This window comes from Salvelinus alpinus, chromosome 12, assembly GCF_045679555.1.
Source record: "Salvelinus alpinus chromosome 12, SLU_Salpinus.1, whole genome shotgun sequence".
In the NCBI taxonomy this organism is placed as follows: Eukaryota; Metazoa; Chordata; class Actinopteri; order Salmoniformes; family Salmonidae; genus Salvelinus; species Salvelinus alpinus.
This window is the reverse complement of record NC_092097.1, coordinates 51124988-51149782: the sequence shown is the minus strand read 5'-3', so window position 1 is coordinate 51149782 and position 24795 is coordinate 51124988. Positions and strand designations below refer to the sequence as shown.

The 24795-nt window shown below is 42.8% G+C and overlaps 2 protein-coding genes across 2 annotated transcripts; both read left to right on the top strand.

The window, feature by feature from the left end:
• The first annotated feature begins 1767 nt into the window (after positions 1 to 1767).
• On the top strand, positions 1768 to 14563 carry LOC139535309 (protein-glutamine gamma-glutamyltransferase 2-like). Its single transcript, XM_071334615.1, has 13 exons — positions 1768 to 2107; positions 4711 to 4917; positions 5893 to 6154; positions 6451 to 6509; positions 7102 to 7220; positions 7680 to 7808; positions 10772 to 10949; positions 11260 to 11395; positions 11482 to 11591; positions 11771 to 12013; positions 12298 to 12588; positions 13807 to 13976; positions 14339 to 14563. The coding sequence occupies exons 1-13, from the start codon at positions 1768 to 1770 to the stop codon at positions 14561 to 14563; spliced, it is 2469 nt and encodes an 822-aa protein (XP_071190716.1).
• A 2655-nt stretch (positions 14564 to 17218) lies between these two features.
• LOC139535251 (protein-glutamine gamma-glutamyltransferase 2-like) lies at positions 17219 to 21593 on the top strand. Its single transcript, XM_071334581.1, has 6 exons — positions 17219 to 17397; positions 17708 to 17843; positions 17930 to 18039; positions 18219 to 18461; positions 18746 to 19036; positions 20255 to 21593. Exons 1-6 carry the CDS (start codon positions 17250 to 17252, stop codon positions 20431 to 20433), a joined length of 1107 nt encoding a protein of 368 aa, XP_071190682.1. The 5' UTR covers positions 17219 to 17249; the 3' UTR covers positions 20434 to 21593.
• The last annotated feature ends 3202 nt before the right edge of the window (positions 21594 to 24795 follow it).

The window sequence follows — 24795 nt, the reverse complement described above, 5'->3', positions numbered from 1 at the left end:
ATTGCAAAAATCTCTGAAGTTGGAGACTTTTATCTCCCTCAACAACTTTAAACATCTGCTATCTGAGCAGCTAACCGATCGCTGCAGCTGTACATAGTCCATCGGTATATAGCCCACCCAATTTACCTACCTCATCCCCATACTGTTTTTATTTATTTACTTTTCTGCTCTTTTGCACACCAGTATCTCTATTTGCACATGATCACCTGATGATTTATCACCCCAGTGTTAATCTGCTAAATTGTAATTATTCGCTCCTATGGCCTATTTATTGCCTACCTCCTCATGCCTTTTGCACACATTGTATATAGACTCTTTTTTTTTTTCTTTTTTTTTTCCTACTATGTTATTGACTTGTTTATTGTTTACTCCATGTGTAACTCTGTGTTGTTGTCTGTTAACACTGCTATGCTTTATCTTGGCCAGGTCGCAGTTGCAAATGAGAACTTGTTCTCAACTAGCCTACCTGGTTAAATAAAGGTGAAATAAAAAAAATTAAAAGTTGTGCAGTGCATCAGGTGACAAAAGAGGCGTCAGGGAAAAGCAGTGGAATGCTTCAGATGTAGGGGAACACATTGTGCAAACAACTGTTAGAACAAGGATACGGTCTGTCACAATTGCAACAAAATGGGACATTTAGCTAAAGAATGCAGGGGTCCTAGGAGCAAGCCAGAGGGTGGGCAGACTGTGCAGGGCAAGTTCACAGCAATTAAGCCACAGTCAGCAGCACACCACCTAGAGAGCACAGTGGAGGAGGAAGAGCATTGTTCCTATCTATGCTACAGTGGAGGTAGATGGAAAGCAGATGAGGAGACCATACCATTGCTGGGGCTCTGGAGGTGGACATTGCATACAACAGCCAGGATGTGAGAGCACGGCTCCTGGTGGTAAAATGTAATGGGCCTAGTTTACTAGGGAGTGACTGGCTCACCAACATACAACTGAACTGGGGTGAGATAAAACACACACGAGTGACTGAGGATGTCATATAAAAGTACCCTGAGATTTTCAAAGATTAACTGGGCACACTGCAGGGTACTGCAGTTAAGCTGTTCGTGGATCCACAGGCCGAGCCTCGCTTTTTCAAGCCCAGGACAGTGCCATACGCCATGAAAAAGAAAGTTGAGGATGAGTTGGAGTGGCTGCAGGAAACAAACATCATTACTCTCATTCAGTTCACTCGCTGGGCAGCTCCAATCGTTCCTGTTCTGAAAAGTGATGGCACGGTGCGTATATGTGGGGACTACAAGCTCACCATCAACAGGGCCTCTAAGCTGGATGCTTACCCGCTGCCGGGGGTGGAGGACCTGTTTGCGACGTTTGCTGGAGGCAAGACGTTCTCAGAGCTTGACATGAGTCACACCTACCAACAGCTCCTCCTGGACGAGGACTCAAAAGAGTATGCCACAGTCAACACCCACAAAGGCTTGTTCAGGTACAACCGCTTGGTTTTCGGAGTGGCATCCAGTCCAGCCATTTTCCAGAGGACAATGGACAATCTGCTGCAGGGGATCCCTCATGTAGTAGTGTACCTGGACTATATCCTGGTTACAGGGGAGACGGAGGAGGAGCACCTCCACCATCTGGATCGGGTGTTAGCGAGTTTTCTCCAAGGCAGGGCTGCGCCTGAAGCGTAGCAAGTGCACATACCACGCACAGAGTTTGACATACCCAGGTCACAATATCGCAGTGCAGGGTCTGTGTCCTGTGGAGGACAAAGTCAGTGCAATCAAGGATGCTCCAAACCCCAAGAACGTGTCTGAGCTCATGTCGTACCTGGGCATGGTGAACAACTATGGTAAGTTCCTCCCGGAGCTGTCAACAGTGTTGGCTCCACTTTATCAGCTGCTCCACAAAGACTGTAAATGGAAGTGGGGGCCAGCTCAAGAGAAAGCTTTCCAGGAAGTGAAAGCACTACTACAATCAGCACAACTGCTGGTTAATTTTGACCAAGACAAAGACATCATTCTGTCATGTGACGCCTCGCCCTATGGCGTCGGGGCAGTACTCTCTCATCAGATGGCGGACGGGTCAGAGAAACCCATTGGATTCGCATCACGCACGCTGACGAGTGCTGAGAAGGGTTATTCACAGTTAGACAAGGAAGGTCTGGCCATAGTTTTTTCTGTGAAACGCTTTCATCAGTACCTCTACAGTACCTTAGAGAGCCTTTTTATTTCTCTATTTGGTTAGGTCAGGGTGTGATTTGGGTGGGCATTCTAGTTTGTCTATTTCTTTGTTGGCTGGGTATGGTTCCCAATTAGAGGCAGCTGTCTATCGTTGTCTCTGATTGGGGATCATACTTAGGCAGCCCTTTTTCCCACCTTCAGTTGTGGGATCTTGTTTTTGCATAGTTGCTGTCTAGCCCTGCAGAACTTTACGTTTGTTTATATATATATATATTTTTTTGGTGTTCATCTAATAAAGTGCGATGTACGCTTACCACGTTGCGCCTTGGTCTAATTCCAACAACGGACGTAACATCTACGGTCGTCATTTCACCATATGCACTGACCACAATCCACTGACCTTTTCAGTGATTCAAGATGCATTCCTCCCATGGCTTTTGCAAGGATACAGCGCTGGGCCCTCACACTGTCAGCTTACCAGTACCTTATTGTGTACAGAGCGGGGAAGGACAATGCAAACGCAGATGCGTTCAGCCGTCTCCCGCTACCAGAGATGCCCGCCACAACTGTGGTGCCTCCCTAGACAATTTTCCTAATGGGGAGATTGTCAAACTCACCTGTGAATGCCAAACACATCAAGCAATGGACATACCGGGATCCTATCCTGGCCCTAGTCAAAAGATTCCTCATGCAGGGCTGGCCTCCTGTAATAGAGGATGATGGACTGAGACCTTATGTCAAGCACTGAGCTGAGTGTGCAGGATGGCTGCATACTCTGGGGGTCCAGAGTGGTTGTTCCACACCCTGGCTGTTCACAAGTCATGGATGAGGTCCATGAGGCTCACCCGGGTGCCTCCCGGATGAAATGTTTAGCCAGATCTTACATCTGGTGGCCTAACATGGATCGGGAAATAGAAAACAAGTGAAATCATGCTCTGAGTGCCAGATCAACCAGAAGATGGCCCCACTACATCTGTGGGAGTGGCCTGATCGCCCATGGTCCAGACTGCACATAGACTTTGCAGGCCCTTTCGTGGGCCACATGTTCCTTGTCATGTGGCTGGAGGCTCACATCATGAGCAACATCACAGCGACCACAACTATCAAAAAGATTCGGCAGGTGTTTGCAACCCATGGTCTGCCTGACTCTCAACAATCTTTACCTGTGATTTGTTCCAATAACTCATGTGGAAAAACGGGATTCGCCATGTCCGCAGCGCGCTGTTTCAACAGGCCTCGAACGGCTTAGCGGAGCGGACTGTGCAGACACTGAAAGAGGTGCTCAAAAAGATGACTGGGGGAACCATCACAACTCTCTCGGTTCTTGTTCCAATACCGCATCATGCCACAAACCCCAGCAGGACAGGCTCCAGCTGAGATGTTGATGGGCAGAAAGCCAAAAGCTTTCAAAGATCTACTGCGTCCGGACATCAAAGCACGAGTGGAACGGAAGCGGGAGAAACAAAAAGAGAGACATGACCATCACGCGAGGGAGAGAACGTTAAAACCCAATGACACTGTCTGCATCCGCAACTTCACAAGCAGCCAACATTGGTTGCCAGGTACCATTCTGAGTCAGAGTGGCCCAGTCTCCTTCGTGGTCAAACTGACTGATGGTCGAGTCATACGCAGACACCAGGACCACATTTGCCTGCGTTATGACAAAGAAAATGCCATGTTTTCAGACGGAACAGCTGCGGGTGGTAGTATACAAGTGGAAACCCCACAGGAAACAGTATCTGAGAAACAGGGGCATTCAGTGGTTCCTGCAGAGGGTGATGGACTTCCTCTCACAAACACCCAACCCGCTCCTGTGCCCTCAGACCCAGCTCCACTGGGACCCGACTTACCTGTGTCTTGTGGCACATCAGGAGTACTGCGCAGATCACAGCGTAGTCGCAAGCCTCCTGAAAGACTAACTCTGTAGTTGAGACCGAGAGCCTTGTGGTGTTAGTGTTTGTTTGGAACAGCAGATTTAGTTGAAAATAAATAAGGACTGTCATTTTTTGTTTGTTTACATTTACAGTAACACTAGCAGAACTTCTGAAGTGTTGAAAAGAAAACACTGATGTGGTTTACTTGTTAATCTTATGTTATTTTCTCAAAGGGGGGATTGAAATTAAGGGTGGAGAAGTGTTATAGTGTAGACACTACATAAATAATTACATAGAATATGCTATTGTACTTACCTGCAGTATAGCATGATTACTATTAATGTGGCTGTATCACTTTGCTGTGTTTGTTTGTACATGGCTGTGCACGTTTTATTAGGTTGAAAGTTAAGGAAAGTAATATTGCATTGCGTGTGGGCATTCCTTGTCAAGTTACTACATGCCTTATGCATGGTGATAGGCTACAAGTGTTTTCTCTATCCAGTGATCTAAACTAGCCTAACTGACAGTCTGTTTCTGCTATGTTGCTGTCAGGCAAAAATGTGACAAACAAACATTGGGAAAGACAACGTCAAACACAGAAACAGACACCCACACTAGAATATTATATATTTTTTATTAATCAGGAAAAATTGAAAATCTGGATTTTGGCTAAGGGATAATTCAGTTTCAATGAAAAATATATTTAGTATCTATATATCTATTAATTTCTTTCTTTCTTGAAGATGTTGGTAAAGTAGAGCTCCACTGTGAGAAGAACAACACAGCCCACAACACCAATGACATCTCAGTGAAAAGACTGATAGTCAGGAGAGGCCAGTCCTTCCTGGTCACCTTTGAACTCCATGACCCCTCCAGGCCCACAACAGACTTACTGGAGCTGACGGTGGAGACGGGTGAGCTATCTAGAATAGAAAATAGAATAACTTTATTTATCTCTGCTATTTATTAGGGCTGTTTGTATTTAAAGTTTCCCGGACTCAGATTATGCTAGTCCTGGACTAAAACACACTAGGATGAATCTAGGCTAGGACAGGGAAACCGGCCCTATGTTAGTCCCCTTTGACAAGACAGACACGCGCAGTAATAAAGACATTAAAACAAATCCTTGTATGCGTTGTACATAGCTGAGTTGGGGTCAATTCAATCTAATCTAAAGACTGAATTGCACCACTGACAGGACTTGAGATACCCCCACTTGTACTGTATATGTACTCCTGACATCAAAGTTATGTTGTCAGAAAATATTGAATCTTATTGGACAAATACAGTTTACAAAACATTAGGAACACCTGCTCTTTCCATGACATAGACGGACCAGGTGAATCCAGGTGAAAGCTATGATCCCTTATTGAATCCACTTCAATCAGTGTAGATGAAAGGGAAGTTAAACAGGTTAAACAATAAGTATTTTTAAGCCTTGAGACAACTGAGACATGGATTGTGTATGTGTGTCATTCAGAGGGTGAATAGGCAAGACAATAGATTTAAGTGCCTTTGAACAGCGTATGGTAGTAGGTGCCAAGCGCACCGGTTTGAGTGTGTCAAGAACTCCAACGCTGCTGGGTTTTTATACTCAACAGTTTTCCATGTGTATCAAGAATGGTTCACCACCCAAAGGACATCCAGCTAACTTGACACAACTGTGAGAAGCATTGGCGTTAACATGGACCAGAATCCCTGAGGAACGCTTTCGACACCATGTAGTGTTCATGCCCCGACGAATTGAGTCTGTTCTGAGGGCAAGTGGGGACAACTCAATATTAGGAAGGTGTTCCTAATTTTTTGTACTCCCAGTGTATAGTACATCACTGTTTCTGAAAGTTTTCATCAATTTCATTTCTACTGAACACAACCCAAAACATTCTCCCTTCTCCATCCAGGGCCCCAGCCTTCGGAGGCATTGGGGACCAGGTCAGTGTTCGGGCTACCTGAGGGCTGTGGGAAGGGTTCCTCCTGGAAGGTCAAGGTTCACCAGGGCTCAGTGCTCCCGGCGGGTTCAATCACCCTGGACATCACCAGCCCAGCAGACGCCCCAGTGGGAGAGTACAGCCTGTCTGTAAAGACCAGCGCCACCGCCTCAGTGGGCAGCAGCCTGGGCAAGCTCCTTCTGCTGTTTAACCCCTGGTATAGGTAAACACAATTCAATTCAAAACAACTTCATTATCCCACATGGGGATTTCTGGGACAATGAATTCACTTCCTGTGAATGAGATTTGAGAGTATGGTAAAGCATATTTAATACATTATAATGGAATATAAAGCATTCATAAAAATGTTGACTAGAACTGTGATAAATGTACTTTTTTAATCACACAAAGGACAACAAATGCTGTGAATGCATCAATACAGCCATGGTAACACACAGTCATTATTTGATACAGTATCCAGAGGGTGTCAAATACTGCATTCCTGAATGTTCTTATCAGTTTAAAAGCTGGAAATGGCTTACTTTACAGAGATTGTCGTAACCCATGTCTCTGTATGGGTAGGAAAGACACCTCATAACTGTTTTGGGAGATAATAGACACCCAGATACAATCAATGGGCCACAACATACAGAGCCACATTATATGAATGACAGTCTGTGGTTATGAATGCTGTTCTCTAATATCAAAGTGGTGGCATTGCTGTTGAAACCATGTGATGAGTTCATTGGTAGCACAGCCTATTAGCACAGCTTGGTAGCACAGCCTATTAGCATGGCTTGGTAGCACAGCCTGGTAGCACAGTCTGGTAGCACAGCCTGGTAGCTGGTAGCACAGCTTGGTAACACATCCTGGTAACAGCTAGGTAGCACAGCCTATTAGCACGGCTTGGTAGCACAGCCTATTAGCAAGGCTTGGCAGCACAGCCTGGTAACAGCTTGGTAACATCCTGGTAACACAGCCTGCTAACATCCTGGTAACACTGTCTGGTAACATACTGGTAACATCCTGGTAAACATTGTCCAGATACCCTTTCATTTCAGTTTGTATAACAATGTATTTTTATTTATCCTTTATTTAACCAGTCAAGTCAGTGGAACAAATTCTTATAATTAATGTTTTAAAATGGCTGTATTTTGTTGCGGGCTGTAGAGGACTGGGTGCATCTACCTGAAGAGGAGGAGAGGCAGGAGTATGTGATGAGAGAACAAGGCCTGGTGTACAGAGGTTCTGACAAATACATCAGCTCTACGGCGTGGAACTTCGGACAGGTACACAGAACAAACAATACAGTATTGTACAGTTGGAAAGTACTAGCTAGCTGCTCATAACATATAGGGCTTGTTTCCCAGACACAGATTAAATATATTCCTCAACTAAAAAGCAAACTCAATGGAGAATCTCCATCCAAAAGTATTTTTACTCTGGAGAAGTCCAGGACTAATCTGTTGTCCAGGAAACCGACCCCAAGTGTCACACGATATCTTAGTCTACATGATTGGCTAGAGTCCTGTGTGGCTCCATTGGTAAAGCATGGCTTTTGCAACGCCAGTGTTGTGGGTTTCGATTACCGCGGGAGACCAATACCAACATTTATCCACTCAATACTGTAAGTCGCTCTGGATAAGAGCGTCTGTTAAGTGACTAAATTGTAAGTTAGTATAGACAAGACATTTTAGAAATTGTTGTAGGCTTGCTAGCTAACCTGCCCAAATGTATTGTTTCTCCAGTTTGAAGACGATATAGTGGACATTTGCCTGAAGCTGCTTGACGTGAATCCCAAGTGTCTGAGTGACCCCGCCAAGGACTTCTCTGCTCGTTGCAACCCCATCTATGTCAGTAGGGTGGTCAGTGCCATGGTAAGATTGGAGATGTGACCCCCACTAGTAACAGTGACAACATTATTGAACCCCACTAGTAACAGTAAACAGGTTTCCTTACAACCTTTTTATGCGAGTAAAGTACATGTCAGATAAAACATTTCATGAAAGTGCTGATGGAAAATGTGACTGTCTACTTTACAAATGTTGACAAAACAGAATTCGCTAGACAAGGTGGGATGTTTTTGAGTCGGTAAAATTAACTATGGGAGAAATGTTGGTGGAAATGCTTTTATGCGCAAATATTGATTTAATAACCATCATATCGAAGTAAACTTGGAATCACTTAATGACATCTTGTGTGGTGGTCCCACTACGACTCATCGGGAAAGCCGTTTATGTAAGGGCTGTTGTCCTCCTCTTCCTCGGACGAGGAGAGGAGAGAAGGATCAGTGGACCAATACGCAGCAGTAGGGAAATAAGCCATCTCTTTATTTGAAACGACGGCAACACGAAAACAAAACACTTACAAAATTACAAAACAAGAAAACGACGTAGACGAAAACCTGAACATGAACTTACATAACTAAACGTAGAACTCACGGACAGGAACAGACTACATCAAAACGAACGAACAGCCAAACAGTCCCGTATGGTACAGACATGAACGAAACAGGAGACAATCACCCACAAACAAACAGTGAGAACACCCTACCTAAATATGACTCTCAATTAGAGGAAAACGCAAAACACCTGCCTCTAATTAAGAGCCATACCAGGCAACCCAAAACCAACATAGAAACAGAAAACATAGACTGCCCACCCAAAACTCACGCCCTGACCATATACACATACAAAAACAACATAAAACAGGTCAGGAACGTTACAGTTTATCAGGCTACAGATAAATGATGAAGTTCACAGGATGGTCAATGTGCAAGGTGATGAGCTTTATTTATTTCTATTAAATATTGAGGGCCTTATTCTGGTAACATGATTCTCGATGCTTGGCTGACGTTTGACAAATAAAACATAATCTCATCATGTAGGCTATAGTGCCTTCGGAAAGTATTCAGACCCCTTGACAATTTCTACATTTTGTTACATTACAGCTTTATTCTAAAATGTGACCGACCGCCTCGATCTCATGTAGCAACATTTTTTTTTTTTATGTTTACATTGGATAAAAGTAGAGACTCAGAGATAGAAAATAGTATATCATACACTGCATACACTGCACTTGTCTAAATTGATGGGTCATGTGAAAGAAATGCTATAACCACTCCTAACCCACATCTAGCTAAGTGGATAGGTGACTATTGTCTAGGCATGTACACATGTTCATTAAATACAATAGATGGCCATAATCACCCCCAGACACACCTGCTAAATTGATCGGTCATGTAATAATCTGGCTGAAGTGGAGACTTTTGTTTAGACATGTAGCTAGGTAGCTAGCTAAACAATGAACCAGTATAACCCCAACTCAAACTACTACCAATACAAACATTGTCATAGCTGTAGAATGAATCTGCAGGTAGCTAAAGCTAACAAAATAGGTTCAATGTTAGCTAGCTAAAAATAGGCTATAACTAGCACTGCAAATGGATTTCTGATTCAAATAAAATTACTATGCAGATCATATACGTAACGTTGCTAGCGAGCCAGCAAGCTAACGTTTAGTAGCTAACTAACAGTACGCTTTAACTTGCAACGAAAACAACTTTATGACAAAATTAGAAAAGTATATCTGGGAAATGTAGCTAGACTCTTACCCGTATACATGGATAAACGCTTCACGGCAGACTGGAAACATTTAACTCGGTTTTGTTTGAAGCTACATCTTGTTTGGCCAGATTTGTGTCACTCCAGTTGACACTGACCGTGGCGTGTGCAGCAAGTAGCCCATCACTTTTCCTACTGTTCTGTCGATAGCGCCTGATAAATTCAGGACATCAATGTTGTTGAGAAAAGTAGCAAAACCGTTGTAGTTCTCAATGGCTAACATTATATCTATCAAAAACGGTGCAGTAGAAATGACTGTCAACACATTCTGAACTCATGTTATAGACAGAAGCAAGCTACATGGCAGACCATTCCAAACTCAGTTCCAGCCCATACATTATCTCAGCCAATCATGGCTAGCGGGAAGGTTCCTGACTTTTTCCATGGCTAAACCGGCTCGTAATTTAAGTTTGTTATTAAGGTACATAAAAGTTCACTGGTTCTAGAAGGCATTTCTGCCCCCAAAAATATTTTTATAAAAAATGTATGTTTACGTTGAAATGCTGCTCCTGTGAAGTAGTGACGCGCGACATGCACCTAGTTTCCTGAAACGAGTCACAACGAATTTAACAGCATTTATTTTTTTTATGTCATCACACAGCCTTTTATCTGAAAAACAGTCAATTTGATAGAAACACATCTCTGGTGGGAAAATGTGCGCATTTTATTTTTATGCTTTTATGATTTTAGAATTTTCGCATTAAAATCTGTCGCTAACTGGATGAAATTCTAGCTAGTGACAACATTATTGTTGTAACAGTGACAACATTATTGGCTCCCACTAGTAACAGTAACATTAATGAACCCCACGAGTAACCGTGACAACGTTATTGAACCAAAGTAGTCAGTGACATCATTATTGACCCCCACTAGTAAAAGTGACATTCTTTAAATCATCATCAGCTCATAGTTCTGTATGAACAGCACAATAAAATACATTGGTTCATTTCTGGAACATCATCTAGCCCTGTTCACTATAAATGGGTCCAGTGACACTAAATAAGGTGTTGTTACACATATAGGACTGGTTTCCCGGACCCAGATTAAATCTAGTCCTGGACTAAAAATAACTTTCCACACTGACCATGCTTTTTAGTCCAAGGCTATGCTCAATCTAGATCCAGGAAAGCAACTACATTTTAGATAGTACAAAAACACATTCACTCAGCCAAATGACAGTTCTGGAATCTAATTTTTTCATTATTTTCCTTGCCCAGATCAACGCTAACGATGAAGGAGGTGTCCTGATGGGGCGGTGGGATGGTAAATACGATGGTGGCATGTCCCCCACTCATTGGAACGGCAGTGTGGAGGTACTAAGGAGGTGGCTCAAAAATGGCGGCAATCCAGTCAAGTATGGACAGTGTTGGGTGTTCGCCGCTGTAATGTGCACAGGTAGGCTATCACTGTCCAATCTCTTCAATTATTATTTTAGTCAATCAATCAATACAATGTTATTTAAATAGCACAGAGTATTGCATGTGCTCAGACCCAGGGCTGTGATTGGTTTTTGAGAGGGATGGCAAGATTACCCTCCATTTGTGTCCGATTTACCTCTGACCAGAGGAGAGGCTGCGTGGCAATGCCTTTGATGTGTTTATTATAGTCAACCTGTATTCTTTGAATGTGTTGTTTTAGTCAACCTGTATTCTTTGAATGTGTTGTTTTAGTTAACCAGTATGCCTGAAATGTATTTCCATGTCAGTACTGAGGTGTTTGGGAATCCCATGTCGAGTGGTTACCAACTTCCAGTCAGCCCACGACACCGACAAAAACCTGACAATTGACGACTTCTTCTCCGACTATGGAGTAGGACCCAAACAGAGCCCTGACAGTGTATGGTAAGTGTAACACGAGGTCATTGTGGCTACAGTATGAATAGTGATGCCAATAGCATGAAGTTTTGAAGACTGGTGTTTCTGCTCAGGAACTACCATGTGTGGGTGGAGGCCTGGATGAGACGGCCCGATCTCTCAGCAGACTCCTTATCCGACGGCTGGCAGGTTGTGGACCCCACCCCCCAGGAGAAAAGCACTGGTACGGTCCAACTTCCATCTCATCTCACAGCATCTTACATAATAACACACTTCTGGAGGTTGTATGTACTGTATGTTGTGTTATTGTGCAGATGGTTCTGAGGTCGTGTCCTGGGTCTGGGAGACATGAAGGGAACTCCCTGTTATACGCTCATGTTGTTTTATCTTCCCCTCCCCCAGGTGTTTACTGCTGCGGCCCTGCTCCAGTCAAGGCCATACTGCAGGGTCACGTTGACCTCAACTACGATGTGCCCTTTGTCTTCGCCGAAGTCAACGCCGACCGTGTAACAAGGATGGTGTTCGCTGACGGCTACAAGAAAAAGATCTTCACGGACAGTGTGTCCGTAGGCCAGAACATCAGCACCAAGGCAGTGGGCAGCGACAAGAGAGTGGACATCACTGCCAACTATAAACATGCAGAGGGTTGGTATTGAATGAACCAAGAGTCTGACTATATCAAGGTTGAACAGTTATCAATTGATTTTGGAAGTAATGCAGCGTTACAAGGGTTATGCCTATCATAAGGGTATAAGTGTATTTTATATATTTGAGAACTACAGTTGGTCTGGGAAATAGTTCTGTACTTTTTAAAGAAATGAGTCAGAAAGGTGCTGTGTCCACCTGTCACAAGATAATTCTCCCAGGTGAGTGAGAGCAACTGCTTGAGTGACCAGGTACTCGTCCTAAATGTCACACATTTCAAACAGGCACGGAAAAGGAGAGGGATGTGTACAATCAAGCTGTGAAAAGAGTCAACATACCCGAAGAGAATTCAAACGGGATCCATGACGGCAAACCTGGCGTTTCCATGACGATCGTGGAGCTGACGAAGCCGGTCAGTGGCAAAGACATCGACCTCAAGCTTGTACTGAACAGCAACGACAGTGAAACTCGGACACTAGTGATCAATGTCAACGTTCAGGCCATGAGATACACCGGGATCTCATCCTCCCAGATACAGACCGAATTGAAAGAACAGAAGCTCCTTCCCAACCAAGGTAGAGTGAAAATGTTTCAAGTTCTTTCCATGAGTAGGCTTACAAGGTTGAACTAACACAGTAGTGCACACAGGGAGACATTTACATCACAGAACAAAGTGAACTGAAACGCTTAACAAAACCAAGAGCACATTGCAGCTATTCACCTTCATAATTCTTTGTCAACATCCTTGGTATGACGCATATATCAATCTCAATGATGGTGGTGTGTTTCAGGAGTGCATATAGTTAGAGTCTAGCTGGTCAATTTAACAAAGCTGTAAAGTCTCATGTATAGCTGCCATAGCGTTGTAGCAAATCGACTGACACTAACTCTCATGGCTGTCAGGTTGCTAACGTTGTACTGAGGACACTGCAGAATGTTAGGGTTGGTAACGTACCGAGGATGCTAGAGAATGTTAGGGTTGCTAACGTTGTACTGAGGACGCTACAGAATGTTAGGGTTGCTAACGTACCGAGGATGCTACAGAATGTTAGGGTTGCTAACGTACCGAGGATGCTACAGAATGTTAGGGTTGCTAACGTTGTACTGAGGACACTGCAGAATGTTAGTGTTGCTAACGTTGTACTGAGGACACCACAGAATGTTAGGGTTGCTAACGTTGTACTGAGGACGCTACAGAATGTTAGGGTTGCTAACGTTGTACTGAGGACACTGCAGAATGTTAGGGTTGCTAACGTTGTACTGAGGACACCACAGAATGTTAGGGTTGCTAACGTTGTACTGAGGATGATACAGAATGTTAGGGTTGCTAACGTTGTACTGAGGACACTGCAGAATGTTAGGGTTGCTAACGTTGTACTGAGGACACCACAGAATGTTAGTGTTGCTAACGTTGTACTGAGGACACTGCAGAATGTTAGGGTTGCTAACGTACCGAGGATGCTACAGAATGTTAGGGTTGCTAACGTTGTACTGAGGACGCTACAGAATGTTAGGGTTGCTAACGTTGTACTGAGGACACCACAGAATGTTAGTGTTGCTAACGTTGTACTGAGGACACCACAGAATGTTAGGGTTGCTAACGTTGTACTGAGGACGCTACAGAATGTTAGGGTTGCTAACGTTGTACTGAGGACACCACAGAATGTTAGGGTTGCTAACGTTGTACTGAGGACGCTACAGAATGTTAGGGTTGCTAACGTTGTACTGAGGACACCACAGAATGTTAGCGTTTGTGATACCTTGACAATCAAATGCATTGTCTCTGTTGGCAGATATGACTATACCCATCCACATCCCCTTCTCTGTGTATGGTGAGAAAATGCGGGAGAGCAACAGCATCAAGGTTTCGGCTGTGGCCACAGACAAGAACAAGAGTGGGGCAGTGTACATCACAGAGAAAGACCTTGTGCCAGAGAGCCCTTTGCTCACCATCAAAGTGATGGCCCCCTAAACAGAAACTCTCAGCTAAGCCCCCCTTCTGAAAACTTTCACCTTGAAATCATTGTCTGAAATCATTGCTTGAATTCCCCTCCCATACTTTTAGCACCACCTCCACCCAATCCTGATATGTCCAGATATCTAGTGACGAAACCAAAGCACCGGAACTACGGTTCCTTGTTAGTTGTGGCATCAGTCTTTTGATAGATGATTCAATACAATTTCTGTTACGTAGTCTGTCCACAAGATATGATTTAGCTCTTGGCTAAACTAGAAAGTACATGCATTCTTGGGCTGTTCATGTGGTTAAAGTTTAGAGTTTTTCCATCTGAAATATTTTACACTTCCTAGTGTGTTGAAGTTTAGAGATCTAAAGCTGCCTTGAGGTATAATTTGTTTCACATGTGTCTCCTCAGAATGCCTTTGCTAAAACAAGGGCAACGACTACATGTGAAGATGCCCTTTACTCCATACAGACCCGGTCCTAAGAAGCAAGTGGCCGGCTTCAACTGTGATCAATTCAGGGACATTAAGGCAAGCTGCAATGTGTACATCAAACCCGTCACCGGTGTTGTCCCCCGACTGCCGTAGATAGTGACATCTTGTGTGGTGGTCCCACTACGACTCATCGGGAAAGCCGTTTATGTAAGGGCTGTTGTCCTCCTCTTCCTCGGACGAGGAGAGGAGAGAAGGATCAGTGGACCAATACGCAGCAGTAGGGAAATAAGCCATCTCTTTATTTGAAACGACGGCAACACGAAAACAAAACACTTACAAAATTACAAAACAAGAAAACGACGTAGACGAAAACCTGAACATGAACTTACATAACTAAACGTAGAACTCACGGACAGGAACAGACTACATCAAAACGAACGAACAGCCAAACAGTCCCGTATGGTACAGACATGAACGAAACAGGAGACAATCACCCACAAACAAACAGTGAGAACACCCTACCTAAATATGACTCTCAATTAGAGGAAAACGCAAAACACCTGCCTCTAATTAAGAGCCATACCAGGCAACCCAAAACCAACATAGAAACAGAAAACATAGACTGCCCACCCAAAACTCACGCCCTGACCATATACACATACAAAAACAACATAAAACAGGTCAGGAACGTTACAGTTTATCAGGCTACAGATAAATGATGAAGTTCACAGGATGGTCAATGTGCAAGGTGATGAGCTTTATTTATTTCTATTAAATATTGAGGGCCTTATTCTGGTAACATGATTCTCGATGCTTGGCTGACGTTTGACAAATAAAACATAATCTCATCATGTAGGCTATAGTGCCTTCGGAAAGTATTCAGACCCCTTGACAATTTCTACATTTTGTTACATTACAGCTTTATTCTAAAATGTGACCGACCGCCTCGATCTCATGTAGCAACATTTTTTTTTTTTATGTTTACATTGGATAAAAGTAGAGACTCAGAGATAGAAAATAGTATATCATACACTGCATACACTGCACTTGTCTAAATTGATGGGTCATGTGAAAGAAATGCTATAACCACTCCTAACCCACATCTAGCTAAGTGGATAGGTGACTATTGTCTAGGCATGTACACATGTTCATTAAATACAATAGATGGCCATAATCACCCCCAGACACACCTGCTAAATTGATCGGTCATGTAATAATCTGGCTGAAGTGGAGACTTTTGTTTAGACATGTAGCTAGGTAGCTAGCTAAACAATGAACCAGTATAACCCCAACTCAAACTACTACCAATACAAACATTGTCATAGCTGTAGAATGAATCTGCAGGTAGCTAAAGCTAACAAAATAGGTTCAATGTTAGCTAGCTAAAAATAGGCTATAACTAGCACTGCAAATGGATTTCTGATTCAAATAAAATTACTATGCAGATCATATACGTAACGTTGCTAGCGAGCCAGCAAGCTAACGTTTAGTAGCTAACTAACAGTACGCTTTAACTTGCAACGAAAACAACTTTATGACAAAATTAGAAAAGTATATCTGGGAAATGTAGCTAGACTCTTACCCGTATACATGGATAAACGCTTCACGGCAGACTGGAAACATTTAACTCGGTTTTGTTTGAAGCTACATCTTGTTTGGCCAGATTTGTGTCACTCCAGTTGACACTGACCGTGGCGTGTGCAGCAAGTAGCCCATCACTTTTCCTACTGTTCTGTCGATAGCGCCTGATAAATTCAGGACATCAATGTTGTTGAGAAAAGTAGCAAAACCGTTGTAGTTCTCAATGGCTAACATTATATCTATCAAAAACGGTGCAGTAGAAATGACTGTCAACACATTCTGAACTCATGTTATAGACAGAAGCAAGCTACATGGCAGACCATTCCAAACTCAGTTCCAGCCCATACATTATCTCAGCCAATCATGGCTAGCGGGAAGGTTCCTGACTTTTTCCATGGCTAAACCGGCTCGTAATTTAAGTTTGTTATTAAGGTACATAAAAGTTCACTGGTTCTAGAAGGCATTTCTGCCCCCAAAAATATTTTTATAAAAAATGTATGTTTACGTTGAAATGCTGCTCCTGTGAAGTAGTGACGCGCGACATGCACCTAGTTTCCTGAAACGAGTCACAACGAATTTAACAGCATTTATTTTTTTTATGTCATCACACAGCCTTTTATCTGAAAAACAGTCAATTTGATAGAAACACATCTCTGGTGGGAAAATGTGCGCATTTTATTTTTATGCTTTTATGATTTTAGAATTTTCGCATTAAAATCTGTCGCTAACTGGATGAAATTCTAGCTAGTGACAACATTATTGTTGTAACAGTGACAACATTATTGGCTCCCACTAGTAACAGTAACATTAATGAACCCCACGAGTAACCGTGACAACGTTATTGAACCAAAGTAGTCAGTGACATCATTATTGACCCCCACTAGTAAAAGTGACATTCTTTAAATCATCATCAGCTCATAGTTCTGTATGAACAGCACAATAAAATACATTGGTTCATTTCTGGAACATCATCTAGCCCTGTTCACTATAAATGGGTCCAGTGACACTAAATAAGGTGTTGTTACACATATAGGACTGGTTTCCCGGACCCAGATTAAATCTAGTCCTGGACTAAAAATAACTTTCCACACTGACCATGCTTTTTAGTCCAAGGCTATGCTCAATCTAGATCCAGGAAAGCAACTACATTTTAGATAGTACAAAAACACATTCACTCAGCCAAATGACAGTTCTGGAATCTAATTTTTTCATTATTTTCCTTGCCCAGATCAACGCTAACGATGAAGGAGGTGTCCTGATGGGGCGGTGGGATGGTAAATACGATGGTGGCATGTCCCCCACTCATTGGAACGGCAGTGTGGAGGTACTAAGGAGGTGGCTCAAAAATGGCGGCAATCCAGTCAAGTATGGACAGTGTTGGGTGTTCGCCGCTGTAATGTGCACAGGTAGGCTATCACTGTCCAATCTCTTCAATTATTATTTTAGTCAATCAATCAATACAATGTTATTTAAATAGCACAGAGTATTGCATGTGCTCAGACCCAGGGCTGTGATTGGTTTTTGAGAGGGATGGCAAGATTACCCTCCATTTGTGTCCGATTTACCTCTGACCAGAGGAGAGGCTGCGTGGCAATGCCTTTGATGTGTTTATTATAGTCAACCTGTATTCTTTGAATGTGTTGTTTTAGTCAACCTGTATTCTTTGAATGTGTTGTTTTAGTTAACCAGTATGCCTGAAATGTATTTCCATGTCAGTACTGAGGTGTTTGGGAATCCCATGTCGAGTGGTTACCAACTTCCAGTCAGCCCACGACACCGACAAAAACCTGACAATTGACGACTTCTTCTCCGACTATGGAGTAGGACCCAAACAGAGCCCTGACAGTGTATGGTAAGTGTAACACGAGGTCATTGTGGCTACAGTATGAATAGTGATGCCAATAGCATGAAGTTTTGAAGACTGGTGTTTCTGCTCAGGAACTACCATGTGTGGGTGGAGGCCTGGATGAGACGGCCCGATCTCTCAGCAGACTCCTTATCCGACGGCTGGCAGGTTGTGGACCCCACCCCCCAGGAGAAAAGCACTGGTACGGTCCAACTTCCATCTCATCTCACAGCATCTTACATAATAACACACTTCTGGAGGTTGTATGTACTGTATGTTGTGTTATTGTGCAGATGGTTCTGAGGTCGTGTCCTGGGTCTGGGAGACATGAAGGGAACTCCCTGTTATACGCTCATGTTGTTTTATCTTCCCCTCCCCCAGGTGTTTACTGCTGCGGCCCTGCTCCAGTCAAGGCCATACTGCAGGGTCACGTTGACCTCAACTACGATGTGCCCTTTGTCTTCGCCGAAGTCAACGCCGACCGTGTAACAAGGATGGTGTTCGCTGACGGCTACAAGAAAAAGATCTTCACGGACAGTGTGTCCGTAGGCCAGAACATCAGCACCAAGGCAGTGGGCAGCGACAAGAGAGTGGACATCACTGCCAACTATAAACATGCAGAGGGTTGGTATTGAATGAACCAAGAGTCTGACTATATCAAGGTTGAACAGTTATCAATTGATTTTGGAAGTAATGCAGCGTTACAAGGGTTATGCCTATCATAAGGGTATAAGTGTATTTTATATATTTGAGAACTACAGTTGGTCTGGGAAATAGTTCTGTACTTTTTAAAGAAATGAGTCAGAAAGGTGCTGTGTCCACCTGTCACAAGATAATTCTCCCAGGTGAGTGAGAGCAACTGCTTGAGTGACCAGGTACTCGTCCTAAATGTCACACATTTCAAACAGGCACGGAAAAGGAGAGGGATGTGTACAATCAAGCTGTGAAAAGAGTCAACATACCCGAAGAGAATTCAAACGGGATCCATGACGGCAAACCTGGCGTTTCCATGACGATCGTGGAGCTGACGAAGCCGGTCAGTGGCAAAGACATCGACCTCAAGCTTGTACTGAACAGCAACGACAGTGAAACTCGGACACTAGTGATCAATGTCAACGTTCAGGCCATGAGATACACCGGGATCTCATCCTCCCAGATACAGACCGAATTGAAAGAACAGAAGCTCCTTCCCAACCAAGGTAGAGTGAAAATGTTTCAAGTTCTTTCCATGAGTAGGCTTACAAGGTTGAACTAACACAGTAGTGCACACAGGGAGACATTTACATCACAGAACAAAGTGAACTGAAACGCTTAACAAAACCAAGAGCACATTGCAGCTATTCACCTTCATAATTCTTTGTCAACATCCTTGGTATGACGCATATATCAATCTCAATGATGGTGGTGTGTTTCAGGAGTGCATATAGTTAGAGTCTAGCTGGTCAATTTAACAAAGCTGTAAAGTCTCATGTATAGCTGCCATAGCGTTGTAGCAAATCGACTGACACTAACTCTCATGGCTGTCAGGTTGCTAACGTTGTACTGAGGACACTGCAGAATGTTAGGGTTGGTAACGTACCGAGGATGCTAGAGAATGTTAGGGTTGCTAACGTTGTACTGAGGACGCTACAGAATGTTAGGGTTGCTAACGTACCGAGGATGCTACAGAATGTTAGGGTTGCTAACGTACCGAGGATGCTACAGAATGTTAGGGTTGCTAACGTTGTACTGAGGACACTGCAGAATGTTAGTGTTGCTAACGTTGTACTGAGGACACCACAGAATGTTAGGGTTGCTAACGTTGTACTGAGGACGCTACAGAATGTTAGGGTTGCTAACGTTGTACTGAGGACACTGCAGAATGTTAGGGTTGCTAACGTTGTACTGAGGACACCACAGAATGTTAGGGTTGCTAACGTTGTACTGAGGATGATACAGAATGTTAGGGTTGCTAACGTTGTACTGAGGACACTGCAGAATGTTAGGGTTGCTAACGTTGTACTGAGGACACCACAGAATGTTAGTGTTGCTAACGTTGTACTGAGGACACTGCAGAATGTTAGGGTTGCTAACGTACCGAGGATGCTACAGAATGTTAGGGTTGCTAACGTTGTACTGAGGACGCTACAGAATGTTAGGGTTGCTAACGTTGTACTGAGGACACCACAGAATGTTAGTGTTGCTAACGTTGTACTGAGGACACCACAGAATGTTAGGGTTGCTAACGTTGTACTGAGGACGCTACAGAATGTTAGGGTTGCTAACGTTGTACTGAGGACACCACAGAATGTTAGGGTTGCTAACGTTGTACTGAGGACGCTACAGAATGTTAGGGTTGCTAACGTTGTACTGAGGACACCACAGAATGTTAGCGTTTGTGATACCTTGACAATCAAATGCATTGTCTCTGTTGGCAGATATGACTATACCCATCCACATCCCCTTCTCTGTGTATGGTGAGAAAATGCGGGAGAGCAACAGCATCAAGGTTTCGGCTGTGGCCACAGACAAGAACAAGAGTGGGGCAGTGTACATCACAGAGAAAGACCTTGTGCCAGAGAGCCCTTTGCTCACCATCAAAGTGATGGCCCCCTAAACAGAAACTCTCAGCTAAGCCCCCCTTCTGAAAACTTTCACCTTGAAATCATTGTCTGAAATCATTGCTTGAATTCCCCTCCCATACTTTTAGCACCACCTCCACCCAATCCTGATATGTCCAGATATCTAGTGACGAAACCAAAGCACCGGAACTACGGTTCCTTGTTAGTTGTGGCATCAGTCTTTTGATAGATGATTCAATACAATTTCTGTTACGTAGTCTGTCCACAAGATATGATTTAGCTCTTGGCTAAACTAGAAAGTACATGCATTCTTGGGCTGTTCATGTGGTTAAAGTTTAGAGTTTTTCCATCTGAAATATTTTACACTTCCTAGTGTGTTGAAGTTTAGAGATCTAAAGCTGCCTTGAGGTATAATTTGTTTCACATGTGTCTCCTCAGAATGCCTTTGCTAAAACAAGGGCAACGACTACATGTGAAGATGCCCTTTACTCCATACAGACCCGGTCCTAAGAAGCAAGTGGCCGGCTTCAACTGTGATCAATTCAGGGACATTAAGGCAAGCTGCAATGTGTACATCAAACCCGTCACCGGTGTTGTCCCCCGACTGCCGTAGATAGTAAAGCCCTTGTGAGAATAACTCAAATAAGTTCTCCAATTTATACCTTATTTTCCTGTTAAGTCAAATTAGGATATAACGTTAGGCCAACGAGACATTGTCCAAGTTCTATAAATCTCTGGTAGAAGGCCCTGCTTCTATTTCATCACACACAACCATTAGCTATTTTCAAGTTATGATATTTTTGACCCCCAGGCTATTGATGTCATGCAGCCTGTAGTTTTTGTGTTTATAGTTTTTCATAGAGCCAATAACAAATTTGATATCGGACAACAATATGTTCATGTTTATGATGTCACCGCAACAACTGTCGATACACATAGTATATACCAGCCTTTAGTCTTGAAATCTTTGCTTGTTTAGTACATAGTCTCACATGTGAATCCTTAAAGAGATGGTTGGGGCTAAAGCTTAAGAGGGTGTGAACGATGCTGAATGGGTGCAGACAAAGAAGACACATGAAGATTAAACATTTTCAGGCCTACTGTACATCTTACTGTATACAGTACTGTATATAAGTCTAACAAGGCTTGACTTTGTCTATGTAATCCTCTGTAATTGTGGTACATGTATTGTTGACTGCTGTGGCTTCTTAATTCATTTTAAATTGTCAAATAAAATCAAATGTATAAGTTGCATAAATATCCTGATTAACTTATTGTTCTTTCAGAATTCACATCTGTCACTCAAAGAAAGATATCCAAACAGGCTTATACCACTGTTAGCATCTGGCTGTATGTCCAACTAAAATACAAAGCATCTGGCTGTATGTCCCACTAAAATACAAAGCATCTGGCTGTATGATGTCCCACTAAAATACAAAGCATCTGGCTGTATGTCCACCTAAAATACAAAGCATCTGGCTGTATGTCCACCTAAAATACAAAGCATCTGGCTGTATGTCCACCTAAAATACAAAGCATCTGGCTGTATGATGCCCCACTAAAATACAAAGCATCTGGCTGTATGATGTCCCACTAAAAAACAAAGCATCTGGCTGTATGATGTCCCACTAAAATACAAAGCATCTGGCTGTATGATGTCCCACTAAAATACAAAGCATCTGGCTGTATGTCCCACTAAAATACAAAGCATCTGGCTGTATGTCCCACTAAAATACAAAGCATCTGGCTGTATGATGTCCCACTAAAATACAAAGCATCTGGCTGTATGATGTCCCACTAAAATACAAAGCATCTGGCTGTATGTCCCACTAAAATACAAAGCATCTGGCTGTATGTCCCACTAAAATACAAAGCATCTGGCTGTATGTCCACCTAAAATACAAAGCATCTGGCTATATGTCCCACTAAAATACAAAGCATCTGGCTGTATGTCCCACTAAAATACAAAGCATCTGGCTGTATGATGTCCCACTAAAATACAAAGCATCTGGCTGTATGATGTCCCACTAAAATACAAAGCATCTGGCTGTATGATGTCCCACTAAAATACAAAGCATCTGGCTGTATGATGTCCCACTAAAATACAAAGCATCTGGCTGTATGTTCCACTAAAATACAAAGCATCTGGCTGTATGTCCACCTAAAATACAAAGCATCTGGCTGTATGTCCAACTAAAATACAAAGCATCTGGCTGTATGTCCCACTAAAATACAAAGCATCTGGCTGTATGTCCCACTAAAATACAAAGCATCTGGCTGTATGTCCACCTAAAATACAAAGCATCTGGCTGTATGTCCACCTAAAATACAAAGCATCTGGCTGTATGTCCACCTAAAATACAAAGCATCTGGCTGTATGATGCCCCACTAAAATACAAAGCATCTGGCTGTATGATGTCCCACTAAAAAACAAAGCATCTGGCTGTATGATGTCCCACTAAAATACAAAGCATCTGGCTGTATGATGTCCCACTAAAATACAAAGCATCTGGCTGTATGTCCCACTAAAATACAAAGCATCTGGCTGTATGTCCCACTAAAATACAAAGCATCTGGCTGTATGATGTCCCACTAAAATACAAAGCATCTGGCTGTATGATGTCCCACTAAAATACAAAGCATCTGGCTGTATGTCCCACTAAAATACAAAGCATCTGGCTGTATGTCCCACTAAAATACAAAGCATCTGGCTGTATGTCCACCTAAAATACAAAGCATCTGGCTATATGTCCCACTAAAATACAAAGCATCTGGCTGTATGTCCCACTAAAATACAAAGCATCTGGCTGTATGATGTCCCACTAAAATACAAAGCATCTGGCTGTATGATGTCCCACTAAAATACAAAGCATCTGGCTGTATGATGTCCCACTAAAATACAAAGCATCTGGCTGTATGATGTCCCACTAAAATACAAAGCATCTGGCTGTATGTTCCACTAAAATACAAAGCATCTGGCTGTATGTCCACCTAAAATACAAAGCATCTGGCTATATGTCCCACTAAAATACAAAGCATCTGGCTGTATGTCCCACTAAAATACAAAGCATCTGGCTGTATGTTCCACTAAAATACAAAGCATCTGGCTGTATGTCCACCTAAAATACAAAGCATCTGGCTATATGTCCCACTAAAATACAAAGCATCTGGCTGTATGTCCCACTAAAATACAAAGCATCTGGCTGTATGATGTCCCACTAAAATACAAAGCATCTGGCTGTATGATGTCCCACTAAAATACAAAGCATCTGGCTGTATGATGTCCCACTAAAATACAAAGCATCTGGCTGTATGATGTCCCACTAAAATACAAAGCATCTGGCTGTATGTTCCACTAAAATACAAAGCATCTGGCTGTATGTCCACCTAAAATACAAAGCATCTGGCTGTATGTCCCACTAAAATACAAAGCATCTGGCTGTATGTCCCACTAAAATACAAAGCATCTGGCTGTATGTCCACCTAAAATACAAAGCATCTGGCTGTATGATGTCCCCCTAAAATACAAAGCATCTGGCTGTATGATGTCCCCCTAAAATACAAAGCATCTGGCTGTATGTCCCACTAAAATACAAAGCATCTGGCTGTATGTCCCACTAAAATACAAAGCATCTGGCTGTATGATGTCCACTAAAATACAAAGCATCTGGCTGTATGATGTCCCACTAAAATACAAAGCATCTGGCTGTATGTCCCACTAAAATACAAAGCATCTGGCTGTATGATGTCCCACTAAAATACAAAGCATCTGGCTGTATGATGTCCCACTAAAATACAAAGCATCTGGCTGTATGTCCCACTAAAATACAAAGCATCTGGCTGTATGTCCCACTAAAATACAAAGCATCTGGCTGTATGTCATCTGAGATTCCTAAAGATTGGAAAGCGGCCGCAGTCATCCCTCTCTTCAAAGGGGGAGACACTCTGACCCAAACTGTTACAGACATAAATCCATCCTGCCTTGCCTTTCTAAAGTCTTCGAAAGCCAAGTGAACAAACAGATCACCGACCATTTTGAATCCCACCGTACTGATGTTACATTTGATAATCCTTTGGTTAACATAGAGATTCTGGGAACATCAAAAGGTGGGGGGAAATGAACTATATTCTGGTAATCCGACCAATTGAACATATGCATGCGGTGGTACTTAATGAATATGATGTCAGTTCGGTTGTCATCTGAGACATTCTCATCAATGATAGGATGACATAAACTCTACAGTGGAAAGTCTGCACATTGTAGTTATCGGAGTCACATGGAATTGTTGTTCAATTTAAATTTTGAATATAAAATTATTGGTGAAGAGATGAAATGTAATTTTAGCTTCCAAATGAGAGATTTGGGTTTTCATAAGGTTAGGGCTCTGCTCAATCAG